Source organism: Mytilus trossulus, chromosome 6 (assembly GCF_036588685.1).
Source record: "Mytilus trossulus isolate FHL-02 chromosome 6, PNRI_Mtr1.1.1.hap1, whole genome shotgun sequence".
In the NCBI taxonomy this organism is placed as follows: domain Eukaryota; kingdom Metazoa; phylum Mollusca; class Bivalvia; order Mytilida; family Mytilidae; genus Mytilus; species Mytilus trossulus.
In genome coordinates, this window is record NC_086378.1 from 10,570,305 (window position 1) to 10,595,267 (window position 24,963).

At 31.8% G+C, this 24,963-nt stretch overlaps 1 protein-coding gene across 1 annotated transcript in view; it reads left to right on the forward strand.

Annotated features, from left to right (window-relative positions):
• Window positions 1-24,963, forward strand: part of LOC134720769 (uncharacterized) — an 83,337-nt gene that overhangs the window by 26,954 nt on the left and 31,420 nt on the right. The window contains exons 3-4 of the mRNA XM_063583254.1: window positions 8,522-8,947; window positions 15,215-15,328. Of these exons, the coding sequence (XP_063439324.1) occupies window positions 8,522-8,947; window positions 15,215-15,328 (540 nt within the window). The remainder of the gene's footprint in view (window positions 1-8,521; window positions 8,948-15,214; window positions 15,329-24,963) is intronic.

Below are 24,963 nucleotides of genomic sequence, written 5' to 3' on the forward strand. Positions count from 1 at the left end.
TATTACTGTGAATCGTGGGTTTATACAATTGATTAAATCTCTCCAAACTAAAATAGATAATATAATTACAATATTAGCCTACAGTTTATTATGCTTGCAGGATTTCTACTAAAGTCTTTATTTTCTGGATAAAATTCACAATTTTAATATTTGTCTGACCTTGAATACAAAAGACTTAAGGACATTGACCTTGAGTTTGTCTGGTCTGTAATGGTTAGTTTCAGTTGGACAGATACATTTGTGTCTTTTGTTGGCATAGAATTAAATGATTGATAAGAAGAGGTTTCCAATGTATTGAGAATTTTGTAAGTCTTAAATAATGGCTAAATTTGACTTGATACATGTCTGAATTAGATTGTATAACAGCTGTTTCATGCCTATCCATAATTATAGATCATAATTTTATCCAACTTCCTTATACTGGTACATGTATACTTTTCTGTTGTACAACATTGTATCTGTAAAAAAATACATGATATTAGAATTCACTTTTGAAATTTGAACACATTTACACAAAGCCTTAGTATAAGGACAGATTTACATAGGTGTAGAAACTTAGTGTTGGCAGTTCTCATGAGGGAAGGGGAACTTTTCCCACTCTACTTCTACATAATTATTAATTGTAAAATTGGAACCCATCTGTACATTTAGCCACCTGGAATTTTTTGACACACAGAAAATCAATTACTGGTGATAGAACACCCCCCTTTTCTGAATAGGATTCAGTTTCAAGACTTAAGAATTATCCATATTTATACTGTATAGTTTTATTATAACTAAATTGATGTTGTCTACCTTAATCAGAGGTGGATTTGAAAGGGGGTATGGAGCATTATCCATATTTATACTGTATAGTTTTATTATAACTAAATTGATGTTTACCTTAATCAGAGGTGGATTTAAAAGGGGGCACAGAGCTTTATATATGATTAATTGTATAGGCAATGTTTACTTGCCAGAAAGTCCAGGATCTGCATTTGATAATATGCATGTAATTTTGCAACTTTCAGAACTTTCATTGTGTTAATTGTTTTGTGCAGTAGCAAGCATGATGCCTTATTAATTTAGGGAAATGTTAAAATCATACAGGGTACATTTATACTTTTATTGATAAATCAGTCTGTTGATTTAAATGAAAATAAAAACATCAGAACTCGGTATGAACGAGATTGCACAAAAAAAAACCAGCCTCTGTCTGACTTTGATTTAGCCATATTCTAAGGATAATTTCCTACTGCACTTCAAATATATCCTTTAAAGGTCATCAGACAGATTGTGCTAAAATACTTGATGGTAAAGAAGTGATATTATGTAACCAGACAGACTTAAACCATTTCTAGGTGGTGGAAAACCTGGTATTGACTTTAGAGATATCAATATAATGTCAAGACTCTACCTGGATCTAATGCTAATCATTAAATACATCCTTGGAGATTTAAATAATAATTATTATTAATGATAACCTCAATGGTTTAAAAGATTATATTGCGGTTTTGCTTCATCACCACAAATATTTTCTTGCCCTTAAGTCCAGTCTGGTGTGTTTCCCTTACAAATTTTAAATTTAAAATAAAAACACAGGTAGACAATAGGGTTCCATGAGTAGGCAAAAACTTTGTTGACTGAAGGACAGATAAAAAATTTAAAAATATTATACATGTTGATTTAGTTAACCAGGTGTTTATAAATAATTCTGTGGTTAGAGTGCAAGTTCCTTAAATTTTTTGTTTGGTTGTAGTTGCTATGAAAAACATATGATTTACCTAGCATAGATTACAAATTTATTGTTAGATTCAATACACAAAACAAATCAAAATTTTTACTAGTAGTAGAGTGTTTTCTAATGTTATGTACCTACCGAAACAGTGAAACCTATCTTAACAGAAGCCCTTTTGGGAGTAAAGACTTCTGATTTTAGCTCACCTGCCACTAATGATTAAAGCCATGTCAGCTAGTGTCATAAAATTTGTCAAAGATCTTCTCTGCTCCTTTGTTTTGTCATTTGACTCAAAAATTATATTCAGTTTTCAGTTCAGATTACCTGTTTAAGGCAAAAATGATCCAGGAATCAAGATCTGTACAACAATGTGAATATGACTGAAAACTTTGAAGGACATCCTACAGAATTATTTTTGTATAAACAATTATCGACCTTTTTATTGTGGTTTTGAATAAAGGAGCTAGGTAGAAACTGTGCAAATTCAAATTATCAGCAATACGTTTACATATTAAGTTCTCTGAAATCAAGATAACTTAACGCAATAAAGCTTTAAATAAAATATCACATTGGCATATAATTATTGTTTCCAGGTTAGCACTTGTTTTAAGCATTGGCATATTGTTTCCAGGTGAGCACTTACTTTTAGACAGGTGTATCAGTTTGCTATATACAGATTAAATTACCTAAGAATATTTACTGTATGGTTTGATATAGTTCAGATTACACAGGTTTCTGTTAAACCAGGTTCTGCTTAGACAGGTTTCACCGATTTTGAAATCAATTGTTAAAACTTTTATGCTTTAACATTAAAGTTTTAACGTAGGTATTCTGAATTTTCATGTTAAAAGATTTTTATGGTAAAATTAGGTGGATTTATTTATTCAGAGGATCTGCCTGCACAATTTTGAACAAGATGGAAAACTGTTCAATAATTACAATTTTCTTTTTTGAATTTAAAGGTTAGAGTTGTTCGCTGGTGACATTTACACAAACCTGAAAGTCACTACCGGTAGATACCAATAAAAAGAATAAATTAGAAGTCTTATTAACATTCTGCATTTGAAATTATTGTACGGTAATTAACATTTAATACATGCCAGTCATGTGTTAAATTATATCTGATTGAAGGTGTGTATTATGTAAGTTAACAGGATACAACTAGTCTACCGATTTTTTTATAGACTTAGACTAGACATGCATATCACTCCAAATTGGTATAGATGTTTTTTATGGTACTTATTTAATAATGGTCGCTAATAGTCCCCTGATATTTGGCCTGAGAACACAAGTATTTTGTACTGCATTTCTGATACATATCACAAGTTAAAGCGTAAATCTGAACTGGCCTTTCAGGTATGTTTCTTGTCCAATTTTTGATATGAATGCATTTTATTTTGTTTTACTTTACAATTGTTAATGCAGATAAAATATATCTTGAATAAGTATCAATTTTTCAAAATTTACAGTAAAGGTATAAATCTGGCATTTTACATGTCAATGGTCAAAGAGCAACAATAATACATGCACATGATCCATGTTCATATAAAACTTACAATTAACAGTACAATGAAATCAATTATACTGGTGCAGCTGAAAATCTTGTTTCATTTGTTCATAATCAAGTGACAAGACAAATATTAAATTCAATTTAACAACTCCAGCTGAAATTCTTGTTTGTCGTGTGTTTTTTAAGAGGACATACATTCAGATGACATATTTGTCTTACTTTTTCGTGATAGTTCTGGGTTTTTGCTGAATGGATGAGAAAGACTGAAAAGTGATGTAATTAAAATATTGACATGACAGAAAAATTGTTTCATGTAATTAATTGCCCTTCCAACACCTTAGAATTAAAGGCTCGTTTCCTTCATCAGGACAATTGTCTGAGACAAGTCTCATGACTGGGTTTTTCAAAATTTTTATTTTTAAACATGTTGAAATTGTACTGGTTTCAGTTTTCTAAATCTCTTATTTTTTGTAATAAATAGTTTTAAAAATAAAGATATATGTTTGTCTGTTGTTGTTTTCAATAGAGCTTTGCTAAATTGACTATATCATGCTGATTTATGTCGCTTTAAACAATAAAATCTAACTGTCTTGAGATATTGTAACACACTAGTTGCAGTGGTTATCTATATTTCTTCTATGTTTTCATGTTTCAAATCAGATTTACTAGGGATTACAAAAGAGAGATTCGTTAAGTGGGTCCAAAGTATATTGTCAGTTTTAAAGCCATCAATACTACTTCTTTCAAAAAAGAGCATTGACACTGATTCTTTCTGAAGTGCTTTAAAATGATAAGTTCTTCAAGATTTTATAATATGGCAGTAAAACTTTCTAAAGGGACTTAATGCATCAGTTATTGTCTCCATCAAATGTTGTGGAGTCTGTTATCTTGTAACACATGGAGGAAGCCCATATTGTTGTGGAGTCTGTTATCTTGTAACACGTGGAGGAAGCCCATATTGTTGTGGAGTCTGTTATCTTGTAACACGTGGAGGAAGCCCATATTGTTGTGGAGTCTGTTATCTTGTAACACGTGGAGGAAGCCCATATTGTTGTGGAGTCTGTTATCTTGTAACACGTGGAGGAAGCCCATATTTTATAGTACCTTGTATTGATAATTTCAAATTAAAAATGGATGAAAAGTACTGCATTTACCAATGTTGTGTTAATAGCCTATTTTTGTTTTAATACTTGATAGATTTGAAATTGTGTGTAGACATTATGTCTGAGACTTTAAGCTGGTATGATGTTAAGGTAGTAGTTTGTTATTGTTTAGCATCATCTAAACAGCAGGCACAAATCTGTAATCTGTATATATATTGAATACTAAGATGGCAGGTAAAGTCTGCTAACTATTCAAATGTTAGGTTTTTTTTTATATCAATTCTATATGTCAGTTTATAGTTTATACCTGTTAAAGATTCAGTACCAATCAATGTTGTATGTACATTATGCATACAAATGTATGGAATATGAAGAATTTGAATAACAAAACATTTCACAAACTACTGTGCACTTGCAGATAACTAAAACTACTGTCTTTAAGTAGGTGCACAGACTCTATATATGCAAGTGCATTTTTTCAATAATGGGAAATAATTTATGTACCTAAAACTCAACCACATAATATAAAACACTTGAAAAAGAGAAGCCAAACAGTATCACTGTTGAAAATATTTATGTAACAATTGATGAACTGATAAAAGGTTATTTTCACTAAGGGTGAAATCAGGGTAAAAGGTTATTTTCACTAAGGGTGAATTCAGGGTAAAAGGTTATTTTCACTAAGGGTGAATTCAGGGTAAAAGGTTATTTTCACTAAGGGTGAATTCAGGGTAAAAGGTTATTTTCACTAAGGGTTAATTCAGGGTAAAAGGTTATTTTCACTAATGGTGAATTCAGGGTATGTAAAGAAGTTCATTAACAGTACAAATGTAAACAATGTCACATATAAAAAAGGACAAAAATTTAAAGATATCAGGAAGCCACCGAGCTCTCAGTTGAATGTATGTAAAAACCAATTTGTATTAATGCCTTTCAGAACAATACCAAGTCCCAGTTGAATACAAGAAAAAAAATCTTTTAAGTTTTTTTAGTGCCAATGGGTTATTTTCGAGTTGACGTTTACTGCACTCTTCTTTCAGTTCTATTAGTTGTCTGGGTCAGTTCAGATCATAATAATATAATATTAATAATGATAAAGAATAAGTTTCATAATATTGATGATAATAAAGGTTTTGTTATGATATGGATGATAAAGATATTTTTTATGATATTGATGATAAATATTTATTATTGAATAGTATTTCCTGTAGTTATTGTTAGCTGCCTACAAAATAACATGATTCATGTAAAATATTTACAGGGAACACGAAGGAATATGACACTGAATTCAAATGTTCAAGTATTAACAATGCTTTATTAGGTTATTACATAATTAATGTATTGATAATTTTTTATTTCTAAATGTCTAGTATTATGAATATGATTTGGGTTTTCCCATGTTTATGTTTTGTCTTGTTTCTAATCTAGACACAACACTGAAATAGTTTTATTCGATATTTTCAAAATATGAATAACTCTCGACACGAAATAATGACACGTACGGTTTATAAATATTCATCTTCAATTAAAACGGTGTCATTAGACTTCCGGTATTTTGAAGAAGTATTTATAATAGGATGCAAATACCTATTTGCATATTTTTTTTCTTTTAAGTAACAATATACTGCAACCCTATCAGGTTTATATGTCTAGCCTTGATGCATCACGGCAGTTGTATATGCATAAGCACATCTTGTTTCCATGGAAATTATTTGGCCCTTCCCCTTAAGTCATGGTCTATTAATTTTGAAACTTTTGAATAGCTTGCATGTTTAAGTTTGTGTCCGTTCAAGAGGTAACAAGACAGACGGACAGCACATATAGACAAACGAGCAACATAAGTCACACCAGAAAGACAAACAATATACAGTCAATCAACACATAGTCAAACCAGACAGATGAACAACACTTAGTCAAAGCAGACAGACCAACAAAATTAAGTCAAACCAGACAAAGAACACTTAATCAAACCAGACAGACCAACAACACATAGTTAAACCAGACAGACAAACAACACTTAATCAAACCAGACAGACAAACAACACTTAATCAAACCAGACAGGCAAACAACACTTAGTCAAACCAGACAGACGAGCAACACTTAGTCAAACCAGACAGACAAACAACACTTAGTCAAACCAGACAGACGAGCAACACTTAGTCAAACCAGACAGAGGAGCAACACTTAGTCAAACCAGACAGACAAACAACACTTAATCAAACCAGACAGACAAACAACACTTAGTCAAACCAGACAGACAAACAACACTTAATCAAACCAGACAGACAAACAACACTTAGTCAAACCAGACAGACAAACAACACATAGTCAAACCAGACAGACAAACAACACTTAATCAAACCAGACAGACAAACAACACTTAGTCAAACCAGACAGATGAACAACACTTAGTCAAACCAGACAGACAAACAACACTTAGTCAAACCAGACAGACAAACAACACTTAATCAAACCAGACAGACAAACAACACATAGTCAAACCAGACAGACAAACAACACTTAATCAAACCAGACAGACAATACATAGTCAAACCAGACAGACAGACACACAACACAAAATCAAGAAAAACTTGTTTTTGCAGGGAACATAATGTGTTGAGGTTCAATCAGTTTAAAGTTTAAAAAACTAAAGTGCACAAATAAAAACCAACACAGTGCAGCTAAGGTTAGATAATCAAAGTCCAAATGTGCTGGCCTGGGAATTACTAGTTTAAGACAGCCCTTTATGTGTCAGTGTAGTTGTAAGTCGTAGGTGTATTTAAAAGGTCTATAAGAACCTGCTGTACTTGCCAGATTTCAGTTACAACTAATACGTAAAAGCAATATTCTAGATTTCAGTTACACCTAATACGTAAAAGTAATAATCTGACCTTGACTTTTAGGATGCACTTGTAGTTTTATAGATTGATTTGAAAACCACCCACCTGTAAATAGACAAACATTTAGTTCATGTAATTTGTTTAACTTCTTTAGGTCTGCATGAATGCATTAACTGAGTGGGTACATGCAACTAGAAACAAAAATCAAACATTACATTACATGTGTCTTGCATGCTTTTCAAACTTTTATGTTTTCATTTTTAAAAGTCCTGATGTCCTTAAGTGGCTGATATATCTCACCATTATTCATCTTAAAGCCTTTGTAATAAAGTCTGATGGGTATTCTTTATGAGCGTTTGAACTTCAGTCTTTTGTATACCAGTAGACTGAAAATAAGAAACGTCACAAATGTATTGATAAAAAAGAAGACACTTTTTGTAGTTATACAACTAAAGTGATTTAAAAAAAAAATTGAGGACTGTTGTTCTTATTTTAAAGGATAAGTGTTTGTAATTCAATTTAACACTTCAGATATTATTTGCCAACTCTGAAGTTACAATAAAACTACTGTTTTTATAATTTAGTGATTATAGCAGCAAAAAAAGCTAGAAATAATTTATGGCAGTCATTTGTTTGTTTATTGTTGAATAATGCCCTATTTATATATAAAAAAAAAATCACCCTGAGATCCAGAAAAGGAACAATTTACAATAGCCTCCCCTGTTTAAATGACATAGATTAAATTACATTGTTTATTGAATATTTTTTCAAGACTTTATAGTCAATGAAGTTTTCAGCACCTTATATTAGAATATGAAATATCTAGTACTAGTTTTATCAAATGATTAAGATTTTATTGCTATCCTTCATCTGGATATGAATTTTCACAAATTTGTGGGAACACTGAACAGTTTTTGAAAGTTATTTATAGATTGAGAGATACTCCAACAAGCCAACCATTGTGAGAGAACATTTTTCTATAGTTCCTTTAAAAATAGGAGGATGCTTCAATAATCCCACAATAATGGGAGAACAGTTTTCATTGGTTCCTTTAAAGATTGGGGGACAAATCAAAATCATCAAAGAGAAACTTTTATGTTTTCTTAGTTATTTTAAGGAAGGAATTTCCTTTCAAGAGAAGGCTTCCAAGTAATTCTGGGTTTATTGCAGCATTGCAAAGAGAGGTCAATTAGTGCAAAACGTGGCAGACGTCAGGTGCACACTAAGATTCTTTACAGGGTTCATTTATATTTGACAACTTTTCATGAAACTGTAGACAGATATTTTGTTTTGTCTATTACAACAAAACTATTGCCTATGTAATAACATTGTTTTGTCTCTCTTTTGCAGCAGTGTGCAGTTTCACATACTCCAAGAAAGATAAGATCAACGCAATATCATCAGATTATCAACAAAAAGGATATGAAAGAAAATGTGAATATGTAATAACAGCACCAAAAAATAGTTATATTATTCAACTCAATTTCACTGATCTCGTTGGATTTAAAACTCCTCGGAGTTCCACGTCTTTTACTCCTGCCGAGGAATTGACTCGGTCAGACACTGTTCAGGAGGGGAAAAACTGTCTTCCCCCTGAATTAATAATTAAGGAAAGAACGTTAAAAGGAATAGAAATTAAAAGTAGAACTATTTGTAATTACGATTACAAACTACCGCAAGTCTTTCATTACAAGTCAAACTTTGTGAAAATTATTTTTGTTTGGGTAAAGAATGCAAGGAGTGGATTTAAATTAGATATCGACTTTCAAAAAAGTAGTAAGTACACAGTTTAATATTATTCATAAATTCAGGAAACAGATATATATATATGACAGTGTTCTCCCCAGGATTTTTGGATAGCGCTGTGGTAAGCGCGTAATTTTCGACAATTCTCAGCAACTTTATCGCGGCGCGCGGTTTGTTTGTAATTGATTTGTTATGTGTTTTTATTATATCATGCCTTGATGTTTCCTCTTGTTATGATGTCCTTGTCATGCTCATGGAAGTTACATGTACCCCTTAATGAGGCTTTGTTTGTTAATGTTATTGTCTGGATATAGAAGAAGAGTTTTTTTTTGTGAATCTCCATTGTAAATTCATATATTAAATCCTCAAACTATCTATGTATAAAACTGAAGGAGAAGTCTTTTTCCATGATGGATCTACACCAGACTGCCTGTGCCAAGATTTCTTAGCACCATCAGGTAATTTTGCAGAACTTGAAGGACCAACAATAAAGTCGTTGTAAGCTTGTTTGGTTTTGTAACCAACTGTAGCAGTGTTCTGTTACCTTACGCCGTTTGACAGGAATTGACATTTTTTAGCATAAAGATTTCTCATTTTTATGACCTAAAGGCTAAACGTTTTATAATATTTAGATGGCCTCATCCAAGCTGGACATCGAGAAAGTAAAATTTCTCAAGTCGTATCAGCTTGGGGTTTGTTTTTTCTAATCATATCCTCTCAAATTGTTATCAAATGGTAGAATTTCTGACCAAACAATTATAAGTTCGAATAGGGGATAATTAATACTAAAAGACTTGCTCATTTTCGGAGTTCGTATGGATGGTAAACTCCTGTGTTTGATCGTTTTTAAAATCATCGTTTGTTCAAAGTTCGTAAAACAAGTTTGTGAGTGACGTCGAGAAATGCGGTCAATTCATTTCTTCACATTTCATTCATATATGCCTCTATATTTTCTTTAAATTAAAAAAATTGATGTCAATGTTGAAATCTTTGTTTATTATGATCTTTCAAAAACGCCATTTTGTAAAATTTATTAGACTGGTCCCGCGGAGTTACTTAATTACAACGGAAATAATTCATTCAAAAATTGTAAACCAGTCAATCACGTGATCCGAAGAGAAAAATAAGCGGGAAATTTGAAAAAATACGATAAAAAATTTTAAAAAAATATAGCAACGCGGTTGAGCGGGATAGCGACGCGGTCAGTGCAATAGGACAGCGGGAAATTGAAATAGCGCTGAAAATCGCGGCGCTAAAACGGCCTGGGGAGAACACTGTATGACATGAGGTTTTTTTCAGTTTTTAGACAGTCTCAGTATATAATGTTACAATCCCAGCATATGGTTCATATTCCTTATGGAGAGTTGTCTCATATCATAACACATCTTCTTAAAGTCTACCTAAGTTAAGGAAATGTCACTATCCTGTCTGAGACCTGAATTATACTCATGTTGAAAAGTAACCCTACCTATATTCAGTACTCATACTTGTTGCTGTATATTTGGGTAATTTTTTTTCATCATGAAAAATACATTTTAGTAAGAAATATTTTTGCTGTAAAATAATTGACCTTTTATATGACTGTATGTAGATAATTTTTGTCTTTCCTGCAATGAAAATCACATAAAGTGAGACATAGGGATTATAATTCCACAATGAGGTTGTAAACTATTTGTATAAAGCTTTTTATTTCAGGAAGTACAAGACCTGGATTCTTCATACAATGTATACAGATGTGTTATGATACTAAGTTTCATATATTGATATGTTATGTTGCATAGTATATGGGATCATTACAAGATCTATATATATATATATATATCAATCAGAAAGTGTTCACCTGACCTTGACCTCATACTTATGGATCAGTAATCAAGTTTCAAGTTTATGTTGTTACACAGTAGGTCAACTATATATGGTTTATGGAATGCGATTATAAAGTTTATATATGTCTGACTTTCATGGTTCATTTGTCAATGGTCTGTTTCTTAGATACTATAAGCAGCAGGTGACCTATATTTGGTTTATGGAATGATTTTAAGGTGTACATGTCTGTCTGGCATGTGTCAAATGACCCTGACCTCATATTCATGGTGCATTAGTCAATTAACAGGTCTATTCCCAAAGTTATCACAAAAATGTCCCCAAAAAAATCAACCAAAGGTGATCTTCTATTTTCTGTCATGTGGGCTGTTACGTACTCAAAGACTACTGTAGTTATTATTTCACTAAGTCGTAATTGAAATAACTAGGAAACTGGAATCCTTAAGTGTAAAGTTTTCATGACTATATCTAAGGGTTCTCATTATTTCCTGATTACTATGATGGGAGATTGGCTCTGACTATTTGATTTTAAGGTATATATGTTTGTCTGGCATGTGTCATGACCTTGACCTTATTTTCATGGTGCATTGGTCAATTTACAGGCCTATTCCCAAAGATTAATACAAAAGAGTATTTTCTACCTTATCCATATGGGCTGTTTAATTTTAAAGACAAGTTAATATTGTTTCACAGAGAAAAGCCATGACAAAAACGAATAGGAAACTGGCATCCTTAAGGGTAAAGTTTTCCTGACTGTATCAAAGAGTTCTCATTATTTCCTGATTTACATGTTGTAAGATTGGCTCTGACTATTTGTTCTCACACACACGGTGACACACCTTCTGTCACATGATCGAGTCTAAGAGCACAATAATCATATTACATAATTGGAATCAGTTTTTTTTTTATAATATATCACTGTCAAGAAGTAGATTTTTTCAGCAATTATATTTTCATCTGTGTCCGTAATAACAATGCAGTCCCATTAACAACATAATTATTTTCTCCCCGATATTACCTAAAAGGAAATAGATGATCATTATGTGTGTTTCTTGTCATAATCAAGATTTCATAAGATCATTCTCTGCACAGATTTATGAGTTTTCAGATTATCTTTCTATGTAAAGAAAATTATACAGAAAAGATTTGATATGTTTTTCACTGATAAGTTTATGTTGTAAAAGGTTTTCAATTTTCTGACAAGATATTAGTTATTTTTTGTGTTAACTTTGACTCTGGTACAGAAATCGTGTTCAAATATCATGAGTGATAAAATAATTTTCTTTTTTAAGTTTCAATTTCCAATGAGTTATTGCCTCTACACCTGGCTATGCCTGGCACACAATGTTACATATGTTGATTTGGTAGGGTTTTATCAGAGCTAAGTCAGTAACAGACACAAAGCATTGTATACAAAGTTTTTACACTGCATAACTGTAAATTCTACCACCATTTTTGTTGGGTTTTTTTTAAAATAAGATATAACATATAACAGTCCGAATTCTATTTCCTCAAAATTACCTCTAGATTGCACAACCTAATTTGTTTATCATGAAAATGGAAACCATTGTTTGAATGATGCACTGTCATTTTAGCTCTTGAAGACCATTATAATAAATGTATATCCACATCAGGCATGATATTACAATCCTTACATGACAGTTGTGTTTTAAAATACAACTATCTACTAGTTATAAAGCATCATTTAATGTACTTTTACACATTTTATCAACTTCAAAATATTGTCTGAATTTTCAAAAGATAAAAAAAAACACCAAAAAAAAGAGTTATTTGAATATTTTGTGGAAGGGTAAGAACAAATATTTTTTTCCCATATATAGAATAATACCTTTTTTCAGAGTTTGGGTTTTTTTTGCGGGGGGGGGGGGGGGGGGTAGGGTATGGGGAGGCAAATGTATGTTGCCCCTACTATTATCTACAGTTTTGTTAGCTTTTCATAAAGAGGCAGTAGTACACTTTTTATTGGACTTTGAGCCTTTCACTAAGTCCCAGTTAATCAGCAGTACACCAAATTAGATCCTTTTATTAAGAGGTAGCGAGAACTCCAAATTAGAGACTATCTTGAAGAGAAAGTATTAAAACAAATTATAGACTTGGAGCCTTTCATTTTAAGCAGTAAATACCAAGTTTTAGACTGAAAGCTAGCCATCATTAAGAGGGCGTAAAACACCAAATTGTAGACTTCAAGCACCTTTCATTAAGAAATAGCACACCATATGAAAATAAAATATGGAATTACAGCTTTTCTTGGTTTTTGCATTCTTCTGAATTTTTGACAACTGATTCCATCAGAAAGGGGTAAATGGTAGAACTTGAATAGTTTGAGGAAGAGGTAAATATCAATGAGATGACCACTACTTTCTTTATACCTTCCTGGCTCAAATTTTGTTTTTAAACCTTAAAGACTGGAGAGTGTATCCCTGTATGATAATGTGTCCTTCAGGTGACTGATTGGTCTAAGAAAGTACTACTGTAATCACTAGCCTGTAAGTCAACGCTGAGGTTGTGAGTTTCAAACCACACTACTGTTGGAGCACTCCCTCATATCTTAATTGACTTAGATTGTCAGTTTTACTATCGTAGGCCCATGGTTTTCTCTGTACACTCCATCTTCATCCACCAATAAAAACTGGCTGCCACACTGAAAGAGCCAAAATTCAGTGCTTGAAAGTGGCGATAAAAATAGAAAATCAAGTCTACTATATGATAATAGCTGAAATACTGACATAACTTATATATACTAAAGGGGTCTGTTGTTGGGGAGACTAAAACCCAGACTTTGGATTGTTATTTTAAAGAGAAAGTAATTTAGGTAACTCCTCCATGGACATTTGTAGCCATCAATGATGTAAGGAGAATACTTTGGCTGTACTGTATACACTTTGATCAGAATTAGTTGGGTCACTTGGTACATTCCCAAACCCATGCATATTCATTGCTTGTTGATCATGATAAATTAGATTTTTTTTTGCATATCTAACAAAATCACAAGTTGAACAATTAAGAACAAATTAATAGATTAAAATTAAAGTACATTCATATATTAAAACAAGTTAGGTACATGTTAGGATATTCTGATACTGGCTGATTATTTTTTTATAAGAAACAATTAGGTAACAGATGAAGAAATTTTTTAATGACCATGTTTCATCAATTATTTAGAGACATACAAGAGAATAAAAGAATATTTTGTGTCCACGAAAAAACTTATATTAGGCAAAGTGCTGACCTATTTTACCTGATCTCAATTGTTTTATGGAACCATTTATTTACCCATTTACCCTACAGCCAGTTGCTGCATGAAGATTTGATCTCACTGTTGACTTTAAAATGGACATAGAATGTTATAAAGTTTTATTGAAGAGGATCTCATGAAACAGGAAAATTTTGTCAAAATGCAGAATTTTACAGATTTTACAACTCGAAAATCATTAAACTTTTCTATCTAACAGTAGCAACAGGGCCACTTCTAAATACTTTTGATTCAGAAATAATTGCATGTATTTATTATTGTGATTTGTAAAAATGAACAGAAATGCGATCAGATGTAAAGTGAGTTCCAATTATTTGGATACTTTGACAACAAGTCACAATATTCCCATACTATGGGTACTATTCCTTAAATTGCTTCTAGACAAACATGACATCTCCATTTTGCTTCCAATCTGACATCAATGGACTTTAAATATGACATCTCCATTTGCCAGACATTATGAATGTTTGACCTGATATGACAGAAATAGTAACATGATATGGTTCCATATGGGGTTGTTCACCTTAAAGGATATATAATGAGTGAAAGTTTTGTCCAAAAGTGAGATCAATAGAAACTTAGTATAAGTACAATGCATTATATGTCCTCCTAAAATTTCAGCAGATTGCTATTTTTTTTTTATATTTATAACTAAAGGCATATTTTAATCATGCTGTATAGTTATATTCACTCAGCTTCCCAAGCCTTATGAAAAAAATGAAGATACTAGAAGATGTGGTATGAGTGCCAATGAACTCTCCATCCAAGTCACAATTTGTAAAAAGTAAACCATTAAAAGTCAAAGTAAGGCCTTCAACACAAAGCCTTGGCTTAAACCAAGCAGCAAGCTATGAAGGACTGGGGCCCTTAAAGTCAGTTGGACCAGAGAATTATTTCGAGATACATGTAGTTCGACTCAAATGAAAACTGGAAGTTTGACAGACCAAAATAAATACGGATGAATATGTTCAGTGGTTGTTGTTTGTTTTTATATAAAAAACGAGAAACAAAAACATTTATGAACCACATCAACAAACGACAACCACTGAACAATGAACCACATCAACAAACAACAACCACTGAACAACAGGTTCCTGTACATATCAGAAAAATACTGGTATAATAATATGTAAACTGAATTTGTTTTAAGAATGTGTTCCTTTTGTTGTCCACATGTTTTCATTTGTTATTCTTTTCAGATGAGTGTGAGATATACTGTGATGAGTCCAAGTGTTTAGACTCCCTAGTCTGTAAAACAACAAGTGCCCCGTCATTAAATGATGTACAAAGTCTAGGTGCTTCTCCTTCTACTCGTAAGTATATATACTGTAGTAACCTAGCCATACTTAATGAATCCAGGTCTTTATAAAGACTGTGTCGTATTAAGACTCCCTTGTCTGTAAAACAACAAGTGCCCCGTCATTAAATGATTTACAAAGTCTAGGTGCTTCTCCTTCTACTCTTAAGTATATATACTGTAGTAACCTAGCCATACTTAATGAATCCAGGTCTTTATAAAGACTGTGTAGTAAAACAACAAGTGCCCCGTCATTAAATGATGTACAAAGTCTAGGTGCTTCTCCTTCTACTTGTAAGTATATATACTGTAGTAACCTAGCCATACTTAATGAATCCAGGGTTTTATAAAGACTGTGTCGTATAACCACTATTACACTTGTCAGAAATAAAGCCGGGTTGTCAAAAGACTCTTCGTCATATTGATTCCCTAGGCCTAAGCAAAACAGTGTTGTGTAAAGACTTTGAGTATTATGACATACTAAACTAGTCGAAAATAAAATGGGGTTGTCTTAAGACGTTATCATGAGTCGCTGTGTCATCTACTTTTTGTTTTATTCATTTGAAAGGAATAAATACATTGTAGACCTGATTTTGATAGAAAGTAATTATTTCTTTCTTTTGAAGATCAGTTTGTTGTAAAATTCAAGACTATGTTCAATTGTTCTATGTCTTTTTCTGTTTGATTGTTTCATTACTTTACAAAAAAGACTTGAACCGACTGAATTTCAGTATCTGAGCATGAATGATACTTCTAGGGCTATAGTCCTTGAGAAGCCTTGGAAATTTGAATCTCTTTGAGGTTTGAAACGCCCTGGATATCATACTACCATTTACTTACTATTGTAGACAGCGTTTAAAGAAATCATTGGTACATGTGACATGTGCATAGGATGCACCTACTTAAAGTGATCTAAAGTTATTGATACCACTGTACATACATGTAACAGGGACAATATCCATATCAAAGGTTCTATCGTCTAACCACAACTTTATCTGCACTTCATATAGTTTGTTCAACACTGAAGTGTCTGTTACAAACATCCCTTAATGACCCTGTAAACTTAGACAAAGTTGACAGGTTATTGCTAGAAACAAATGCATTTAATGTAGATGCGTGTTATAGTTTGCACTGTTTGTGTTAGCGACAAGTGCACTTGTGTGAAAAAAGTACAAAATACATGTTCACAACACTCTGGCGTAATATATGACTTTCAATTTGACTTTTTCCCAGTATGCTTTTTGCTGTGTCATTGACGATCATTGACATTGTAGCAGAAATTGACAAAATGTTTCTCATCTATTGGCTAGACAGTTTTAAAACCACATTATTGAAGGGCTGTTTTAAGTGTCCAACAGCAGTAAAAAAAAAAAAAGAAATGTAAATTAAACGAAATTAATTTTGTGAATTTATGCTCGTTCATGTAAGATCATATAATGGTTTTAGTACATGTTTATAGTAAAAAAAGAGTTGCTGTTTAGAAGAACAATTGTTTCTTGCAACAAAAGTACCTTTTGCAGTTCCCCCAAACTTTATAAAGGAATGCCAGCTTCAAAAATTTACAATATTCGATTTATTAGCATTAGCCTTCTGTTAGTTTAAAAAACATTTAATGAGAACATTTAGCAAGGAAAGGCTTGTGTAATTCTATCTGAATAAACAGGTAAAACGAAAACAAAGATCCGCTTATAACTACAGACAACATATGGAATGCCAAATTCTAATGCACTTGTTAACTTACGTCAGAAAATTCTGTTGGTAAACAATTGCAGCTTAGATATAAGAAGATTCTTCCAGACATTAAATTTAAGGTAAAACTGATATAGTCTTTACCGTATGGCCAGGTGAATGAGATGTGCAAATGAGAAAGTTTTCCCAGGCATAATCTACATTATACTACATTAGATGGGTTAGATGTACATAGGTGAAATGTTTCATTTCAGCTTGCTTGTTTTACAGGCCACAGCAAGCTATTACCATCATTTGTGGTCTGTCCGACATTGTTGTCTGTTAACTTTTACAAAAATCTTCTTTTCTGAAACTACTCCTCCAATTGAAATAAACCTTTTGCCCCCATGATGCTTAGGGTATCCATATTTTGAAAATTTGATCCCTCTCATTATCGGGCATGCATACCAACTTAACGCCACAACCCTAAAGATAGAACAAAGGGGTAAAATACCAGTACATTGTAGTTAAAACTAATAAAGATAGAGAAATGTTTAGAATGTCAAAACCTATTGACTAAAGTTATAGCAGCCCTTAAAAGATAATTTTTACTATTTTTTGGCATATTATGAAACCTTCAATAAAACGAGATGAGAGAAACTTGAAATAGAAAAACACATAACTTGTATTAGTTTGTACAAACTTTAGTGAACATTTTAACTTAGGGAGTAGATTCAGGAAGCATTTGATTTGCAGAATAATATATATACCTGGTATGCACTGAATCTCCCTAATGACTGAGTTACTATATAAGACTTGCATAGAATATACTATTTTAGTATGATCTTTCAATTTCTATGGTTTCACCTAGGGATTTGTATGAACTTTGGTGAATATTTATACTGGGGAGTATCATTCAGGAAGCATGTGATTTGCAGAATAATATATATATACCAGGTATGCACTGTATGAGTCTGTATCTCCTCTGACAATAGCTATATAAGACTTGCATAGAATATACTATTACAAATTGATCATTCCATTTCTACGGTTTCATCTAGGGATTTGTCTATTCCATTAATATTGGATAACATTTATTCAAGTGTTGCATTTCCTGAATACCTCTTGCAGGTGGCATCACTTTGTTTCCATTGAGGTTCACTTTTAAGTTTCTAAAAAAAGACATTAATAAAAGAATGATGAATACTCGTTACATATTTGAACTGAATATACCTGAGTTACATAATTTGTTTATTGATAAGTCCAATAAATTACAGTGCCAACATTTCAAACATTACATAACTAGGTTGATAAAGAATTTAAATAGTAGAACCCTTTACCTGGTTACATCCAGCACACAAGAGGCATGTTCTAGAATGTGGAGTGGGGTAGAGGGGAATAGAGTGGAACGGAGTTGCAGAGTGTGTGCTTGCATGGGTGTTTTTTATAATAACAAAATTGGATTGATGTAAAGCAATACAAAAATCATTAGATCATTAGATCATTATTTTGTAATAAAATAATATTTGAATAAGATAATTCGGATTGATGTTGGGATGCGTGGATGTTTGGTGTCACTTTTACACAATGTTTTTATACACAGTTGGATGTCATTGAGACCAAACATTCAGATTCTTGTTACCATTTTAAAGATAAACAAACATATCTTGTAAATAGGTTTGATTTTAAAACTCAACAACACTCCATTTCCTAACGCCATATTTTTACTCTATTCACTACATTCCAAGAATCCAGCACTCCACTCCACCTTTTAGTACATGCCAACACTAGATGTCTATCATTGCATGTCTTAGTTGTATAATGCATCTTTCATTTGATCTATATCATTTTACTTGTGGAGATGAACTTTCATACATTTTATCATTTAATTTAATTTAGACAAATTTATTGCTAGTCTGAGTAAAGGCATCCCCATTGAAATCAACATCATGATCTGAACACATGTCATGTTAAGATATTATTACACAGCAAGTAAAATAATAATTCTTTTACAAACTTGTACATGTGTAGAACATGAATTTTGCATAAATAATGTGTTACACCTTGAAAAAAGGAATAAAATTATTCAAATAAAATAATAATTGATCTCATTTTGCAGACAGATATCTTACTGTGTAAGACGAAAGGTATCTAGTGTTGGTTAGGTTTTTATATGAAGAATTTGCCCAAAAAAAATAACTTCCTTTTTCTGAAAAATGCCATCACCAAGTTCTAAAAACCCACAGTAATCCTATTTAAATGGAAATTTTATGTAAATTCTAATTTTCTGTTTACTTAACTAAATGATTACAAGATGTTTTCAATGATAAGTGATAATCAAATAAAAAACAAACTCTGTTTCAATGTGTTTTAAGCTCGAGAGACATAGGTTTGTGAAAAAGATAAAATTACCACATTTTATTGTATTAATGTCTTATAGAGGTATAAACAGGTCTATGATTAATCCCCATGTAATGGCTTGCATATTTAAGGACAAGGATAACAAGCCAGGCTGAGTTCACATAGCGGTCAATAGCTTTTTTCATATTGTCAGAATGTAAAACATAAATATTGAATGAATATCTCAAGGATCATCCAGTCTTGTCTGAAAGGTAATACATCTTCAAGATGTCTGATTACATAGGAGAAGTTATTAAACTATTTATTTGTTGTCTGGGTCTGGCTACTGTAGAATAGACCAAATGGAAATGATATTATCAATTCTCCAAATATGTTGGATAGGAGACAGATCTTGTAATAAAACATTGAATTGTAGTTAAATAACAAGGTTAGAATGAAAATGTCAGCTAGTCCTTCCTCATTATTTAATCAACAATGAATTGCTGTTGTCACATTTCAAATTTTTATCTGCAAAAGTGAGTCTGTCATGTTTAAATTTAATAAGTTTCAGAATGGTATCATAATATATGCTACTGTAAGACTGAGACAAGAATCAGACACTATGCAGGAAATTTCTGTTCTTCTGAATTTTTCGTTTCATTAATTTTTCTACCGTTTGTATGAGGATTTTGTTGTCATTTGAAATTATTCTACTCCCTAGAATCAGTGAAACTTAGGGTGAATGAAGTATTTTTGAAACAAGGCAAGATGATTGCAGTATAGCCCACTTTAAAAGTTGAGGTATAATTGATGTAAATAGGGAAACAGACAATTCTTTATTGCCTTCAAAACGTTTACTGGATTAACCTTATCTGATGGTGAGATAAGGATAATTTGTTCTTCAAAGCCAATACAAAACAGTCTGATATGGTGTTAACCTATATTTTGACAGCTGTCTTCAGGGATTCTGTACTTCTTACAAATGCTGGTGTCATTTCAAAGCCAAGTGCATTGCCTTTTTTGTGTTAGAAACCTTAGGGAAATTGTTATAAAATGCTGTTAATGTGTTTGAGCATTTTTGACAAACTGATAAAGTACTAACACAATTGTTGAGATATATTATTACATAACACAGTTGCATCAGTCTTCCCGTAATAACTTTATTCTCATTATCCAATGATTCATATAAGAACTATTATAGGACAGTCAGACACTGCTAGAGTCTCTTGTCATTTTTAATACATCCACTATAATTTCACATGTCAATGCTCCTAAGTCTTTATGTTTTATATTTAATCCAACCAAGTCAAAAATGGGACCATTCTCAGACGAAATCAATGAACTGTAATACTCATTTAACAAAATGTTTGTCTCTGGTTGTATGATCGTAGCTTCCCATTAACTGGTGTGCCATATTTCAGCACTTGAGGTGTTTAGTTGATAATCCTTGCCAATTATGGAAAAAGTTTTACAATTTATTTCCTTATCCTTTCAATCAGTTATATGTCTGAAAGTCTATAGCTTCTAAACAAAAGTACAAAAAAAATCTTACAAATCTCGTACATACAATCTGCTTCCTCTTTAAATTCATATGACAAGTTTTATTATATTATGTTTTGCATTATTTTGTATTCTTTAAATTTGATTTAAATCTTGTCTGTTAGGCTTAATTTAAAAGATTTTTCTGTCTAATCAGTTTCATACTTATGTTTTTTAGAACTTGCCAACTTATCAGTTCCCATTACATAGATCTGCAATTCTGTTTAAGGACCTGCCTACCTACAAACAAGTTCCCATTACATAGATCTGCAATCTGTGTTTTACCTGCCTTAATAGTTTCCTTTCATGCATGATTTACCTGCTAATTTGTTACCTTACATGTATGATTTACCTGCCTAAGTTTTTTCTTTTACATTATTTGAACTTGGAATTATTTTTAATTATGGAATTTGCATAATTTCTTGTGTTTAATTTTTTTAATAAATTCCATGTTTATTTGATATTATAATCCTTTGAGCAGTAAATAACACTTTCCATACAATGAATTTTGGTTAGATAGTGTTGTGTGCGACATAGTACATTCTATTGAAAATATACTATTTTCTTTGTAATAAAAAGTGTTGTGCGTAGCACAGAACATTTCTGTACATAAAAATCATGGAATTTATTAAAAAAAAATCAATAACAAGAAATCAAGCAAATTCCATAATTAAAAATAATTCCAAGTTCAAATAATAGCCTGTTAAATGTAAAAGAAAAAACTTAGGCAGGTAAATCATACATCATTACATATCAGATTTACCTGCCCAATTTGTTCCCTTACATGTAAGATTTACCGACCTAATTAGTTCCGTTACATGTACAATTTACCTGCCTAATTTAAGTTTCCCTATATGTAAATCTTGCCTGCCTAATGTTATAGACTGATTTTCCTATAAATGAGAAGGTTGTCTGACCTAGTTTGTACTTCATAATCAATAGGAAACCATATATTGATCTTTTCATATTTACCTGCCTAATTTAAGTTCCCTTATTTGTAAGTTTTGGCTGCCTTGTTTTAGACTGATTTTTAGTTTTGCCTGCCTTTATATAGACTGATTTTCCTATAAATCAGTAGGTTGTCTGACCTAGCCTGTACTTCCTAATCAATGGAAAACCATATATTGATCCTGTCTGCATGCTATCATAAATGTTAAACTGACTGACACACAAATGTACACAATCATTAACAGACATTTTATACAATAAATCATACTTTCTTTGCTTCTCAAACAAAAATTGACAATTTAAAAAAAATTTAGTGCAGTTTCATTTAATCTTTATCTGGCTCAGCTTGGGTTAGGTAACACCCAGTTATTATAACTGTAAGAAATAACACATCTTTACAATATTGTCAGACATACTAAAATTTATTTGACTAACTAATCAGACTTATTTTTTCTGGTCTTAAAGTGCATAATGGATTGTGTAGTCAAAACCATTTCATCAGGCTAGATAATCAGCCATATAAAAAGTCAGTCATAAAGGTGTGCTGTCTGAGAAATTTGTAATTTAAAAAAAAATGATGTGTTTGTGTAAAGACAAGATATGTTTTTGTTAAAATAATTACTGTTTAACTTATATCATTACCTACAGGTAATTTGAACAAAATATAACTTGCCAGGGATAATACCACAGGTGTGTACAATCTAGACATACGTCTGTTTGACAACACTGAGTAATGTCTGATGTGTTAGGTGTACCAGAGAATGGGTTTTTCCCCACTCAGCATCCCACTGTATAATTGTGTCAAGTCATTCTCATCAGTAGTGTAGAAAAACAGATTTATTCCAAACTGAAATGGAAATTAGTATGAAATTCTGAATTCATTCCATATGAGGTAAATTAACATAGGTCCAATAAAAAGGTAGTCAGGAAGTCTAAAAAAAAATATCTGGTATAAAATTACTCCGTCTAGACATGTAAACTGTATCATTTAGGTGAACAATTCCTGATGATTGTCAAAAAATACCAATAACATGAAAATTAAAAGTTGATAATTGTTGTATGGATATGATTGGTTTATCTCAGAGAAACAGCTGTCAGATCTAGCACAGAAAAGACATGAAGGCTAACACAGACATCTTACATAATTATACACAGTCTGTTCTAAATTGATAAATTTTGACAAAAGGTAGAGTCCACAATTTAATCACCAGAAGGTCATAGGTAAGATACTAGAAATTGTTTGTTTTCTGTTGATTAGAATTGATATGACTGTCTGTAAGCTTCACAGACAACCTTTACATTGTAATGATAGTTGCACCCTCTAGACTAGAGAATTGATGGAAGGTTTATTTTGGGAAATAAATTAACAGTTTTAAGAATTTGAAGGAAGTTAAACTTGGAGCTACCAAGAATACACAAGGCGTAGGAAATATTATTTTTTTTAAATCAAAAATAAATGTGTGTAACTGTGAGGAATTATTTAAGGAAATGATAAATTTACGTGTGGAAATATCTGTTATACTATATCTATAAGAAGGAATATGGATACTTTAATCAATTTTTATTAAGTAGAGCAATATAGTTTAAGGAAGTTAAGACATGTGATTGATTTGCCTTTTGATGGGGTAGCTTACAACCCAGTTTTATAGTTGAATGTTGTCTTGGTGTACTAGAATTATAAAACAAACGGATAGTTGAAGTTTATCTTGGTGTACTAGAATTATTAAACAAACGGATAGTTGAAGTTTATCTTGGCTTGGTGTACTACCATTATAAAACAAACGGATAGTTGAATTTTATTTTTACATGGAACAATGAAATTTGATATTTGAATGTGTGTATCTATGTATGAAGAGTCACTCAAAAACTCTTAAAATTGATAGTATTTTGTTACACTTGTTTTTCGAGTTGGATTACAGACTTTAAACTTATTGATAGACAGTGCAAAAAGGTTCCGATCAAACAATACCATAGACAGGGGTCATTAAAAATTTATAGAAAATGACTGTATATTATATTCTAAGTGGACATGGAAATACTATACTTGGTGGAATAGGCATGAACCCTATGTAAAGATAACCTGAGTATTGTGAAATTATAACTAGTTAGAGACAGACAAATAAGTAAGTCCTTAATTTTTAGTCACAAATCTGAACAAAAAGTTACTTTGATTCTAAATATTGACTTTGGTATTAATGGTAGTTTATAGATAATTATTTAGCTACAGTAAATTGGTGTTATATATAATGTAATCATTGTTTATTTTTAAAAGCATTGTTAAAGTTTTAGTCTGACTGAAATATGTGCAATTAAAATGTCAACAGAACTAATAAAAACAGTCTGTGGCCAATCAAGAACTTTTCCTAAAAAGGGGGGGTGGGGGGCAGCTCAAGTCATGCTTCAATGATTCCCTATATAATCAACTAATTTTTTTCCACTTGATTTGATAATTTGTCCAATTTTAAACATTTGTGAACTTAGTTTTTAACTAATTTTTTATTAACCCCCCCCCCCCCCCCCCCCCCTTACAAAAATCTTGGATCAGCATCTTCTGTGGGTTATCTGGAAACGTTATCCTGTTCCTATAAATCGTACAACCTGTACAAAAAGGGGGAGGGGGGTCTGTGGGTTACATTAAAATCTTTTATCAAGTAACAATAAATCTCATCATGTACAAAAGTTGTGTGTGTTGTGGGGAGAGATAGTGGTTTACCTTTTATCCTGTTTAATCAGGTCTCCACTGAGCCTAATGTAGAAAAGAGACCAAGCCAAGCAAACTTCCATAGAAACAGGGTATTCAGAAAGATTGTTTTTTCTGGTAATAAATATTCCCTTCCCTGATCCATTTTGTTCCAATCTGTTGTAATATGACTGTTTACTTTTTGATTGTTGCCACTTGGTATCACATTATTTAATAGGCAATAGGAGAACACATTATCATACCTCTGGTTATTGGATTGTGATTTCTCAAGGACACTGCTGTCATTTGTAACATAATATGTCAAATTTTGTTTATCTACAGGTAGTATTTATGTGGAGATAGCTTATCTTCAACAAACATAATATGCTGCTAATTGTTCACAAAATAGTGAAAATTGTATGATAAAATCCATAGATAAAAACAAATGTATTTTTTCTGTGTTTCAACTATTGACT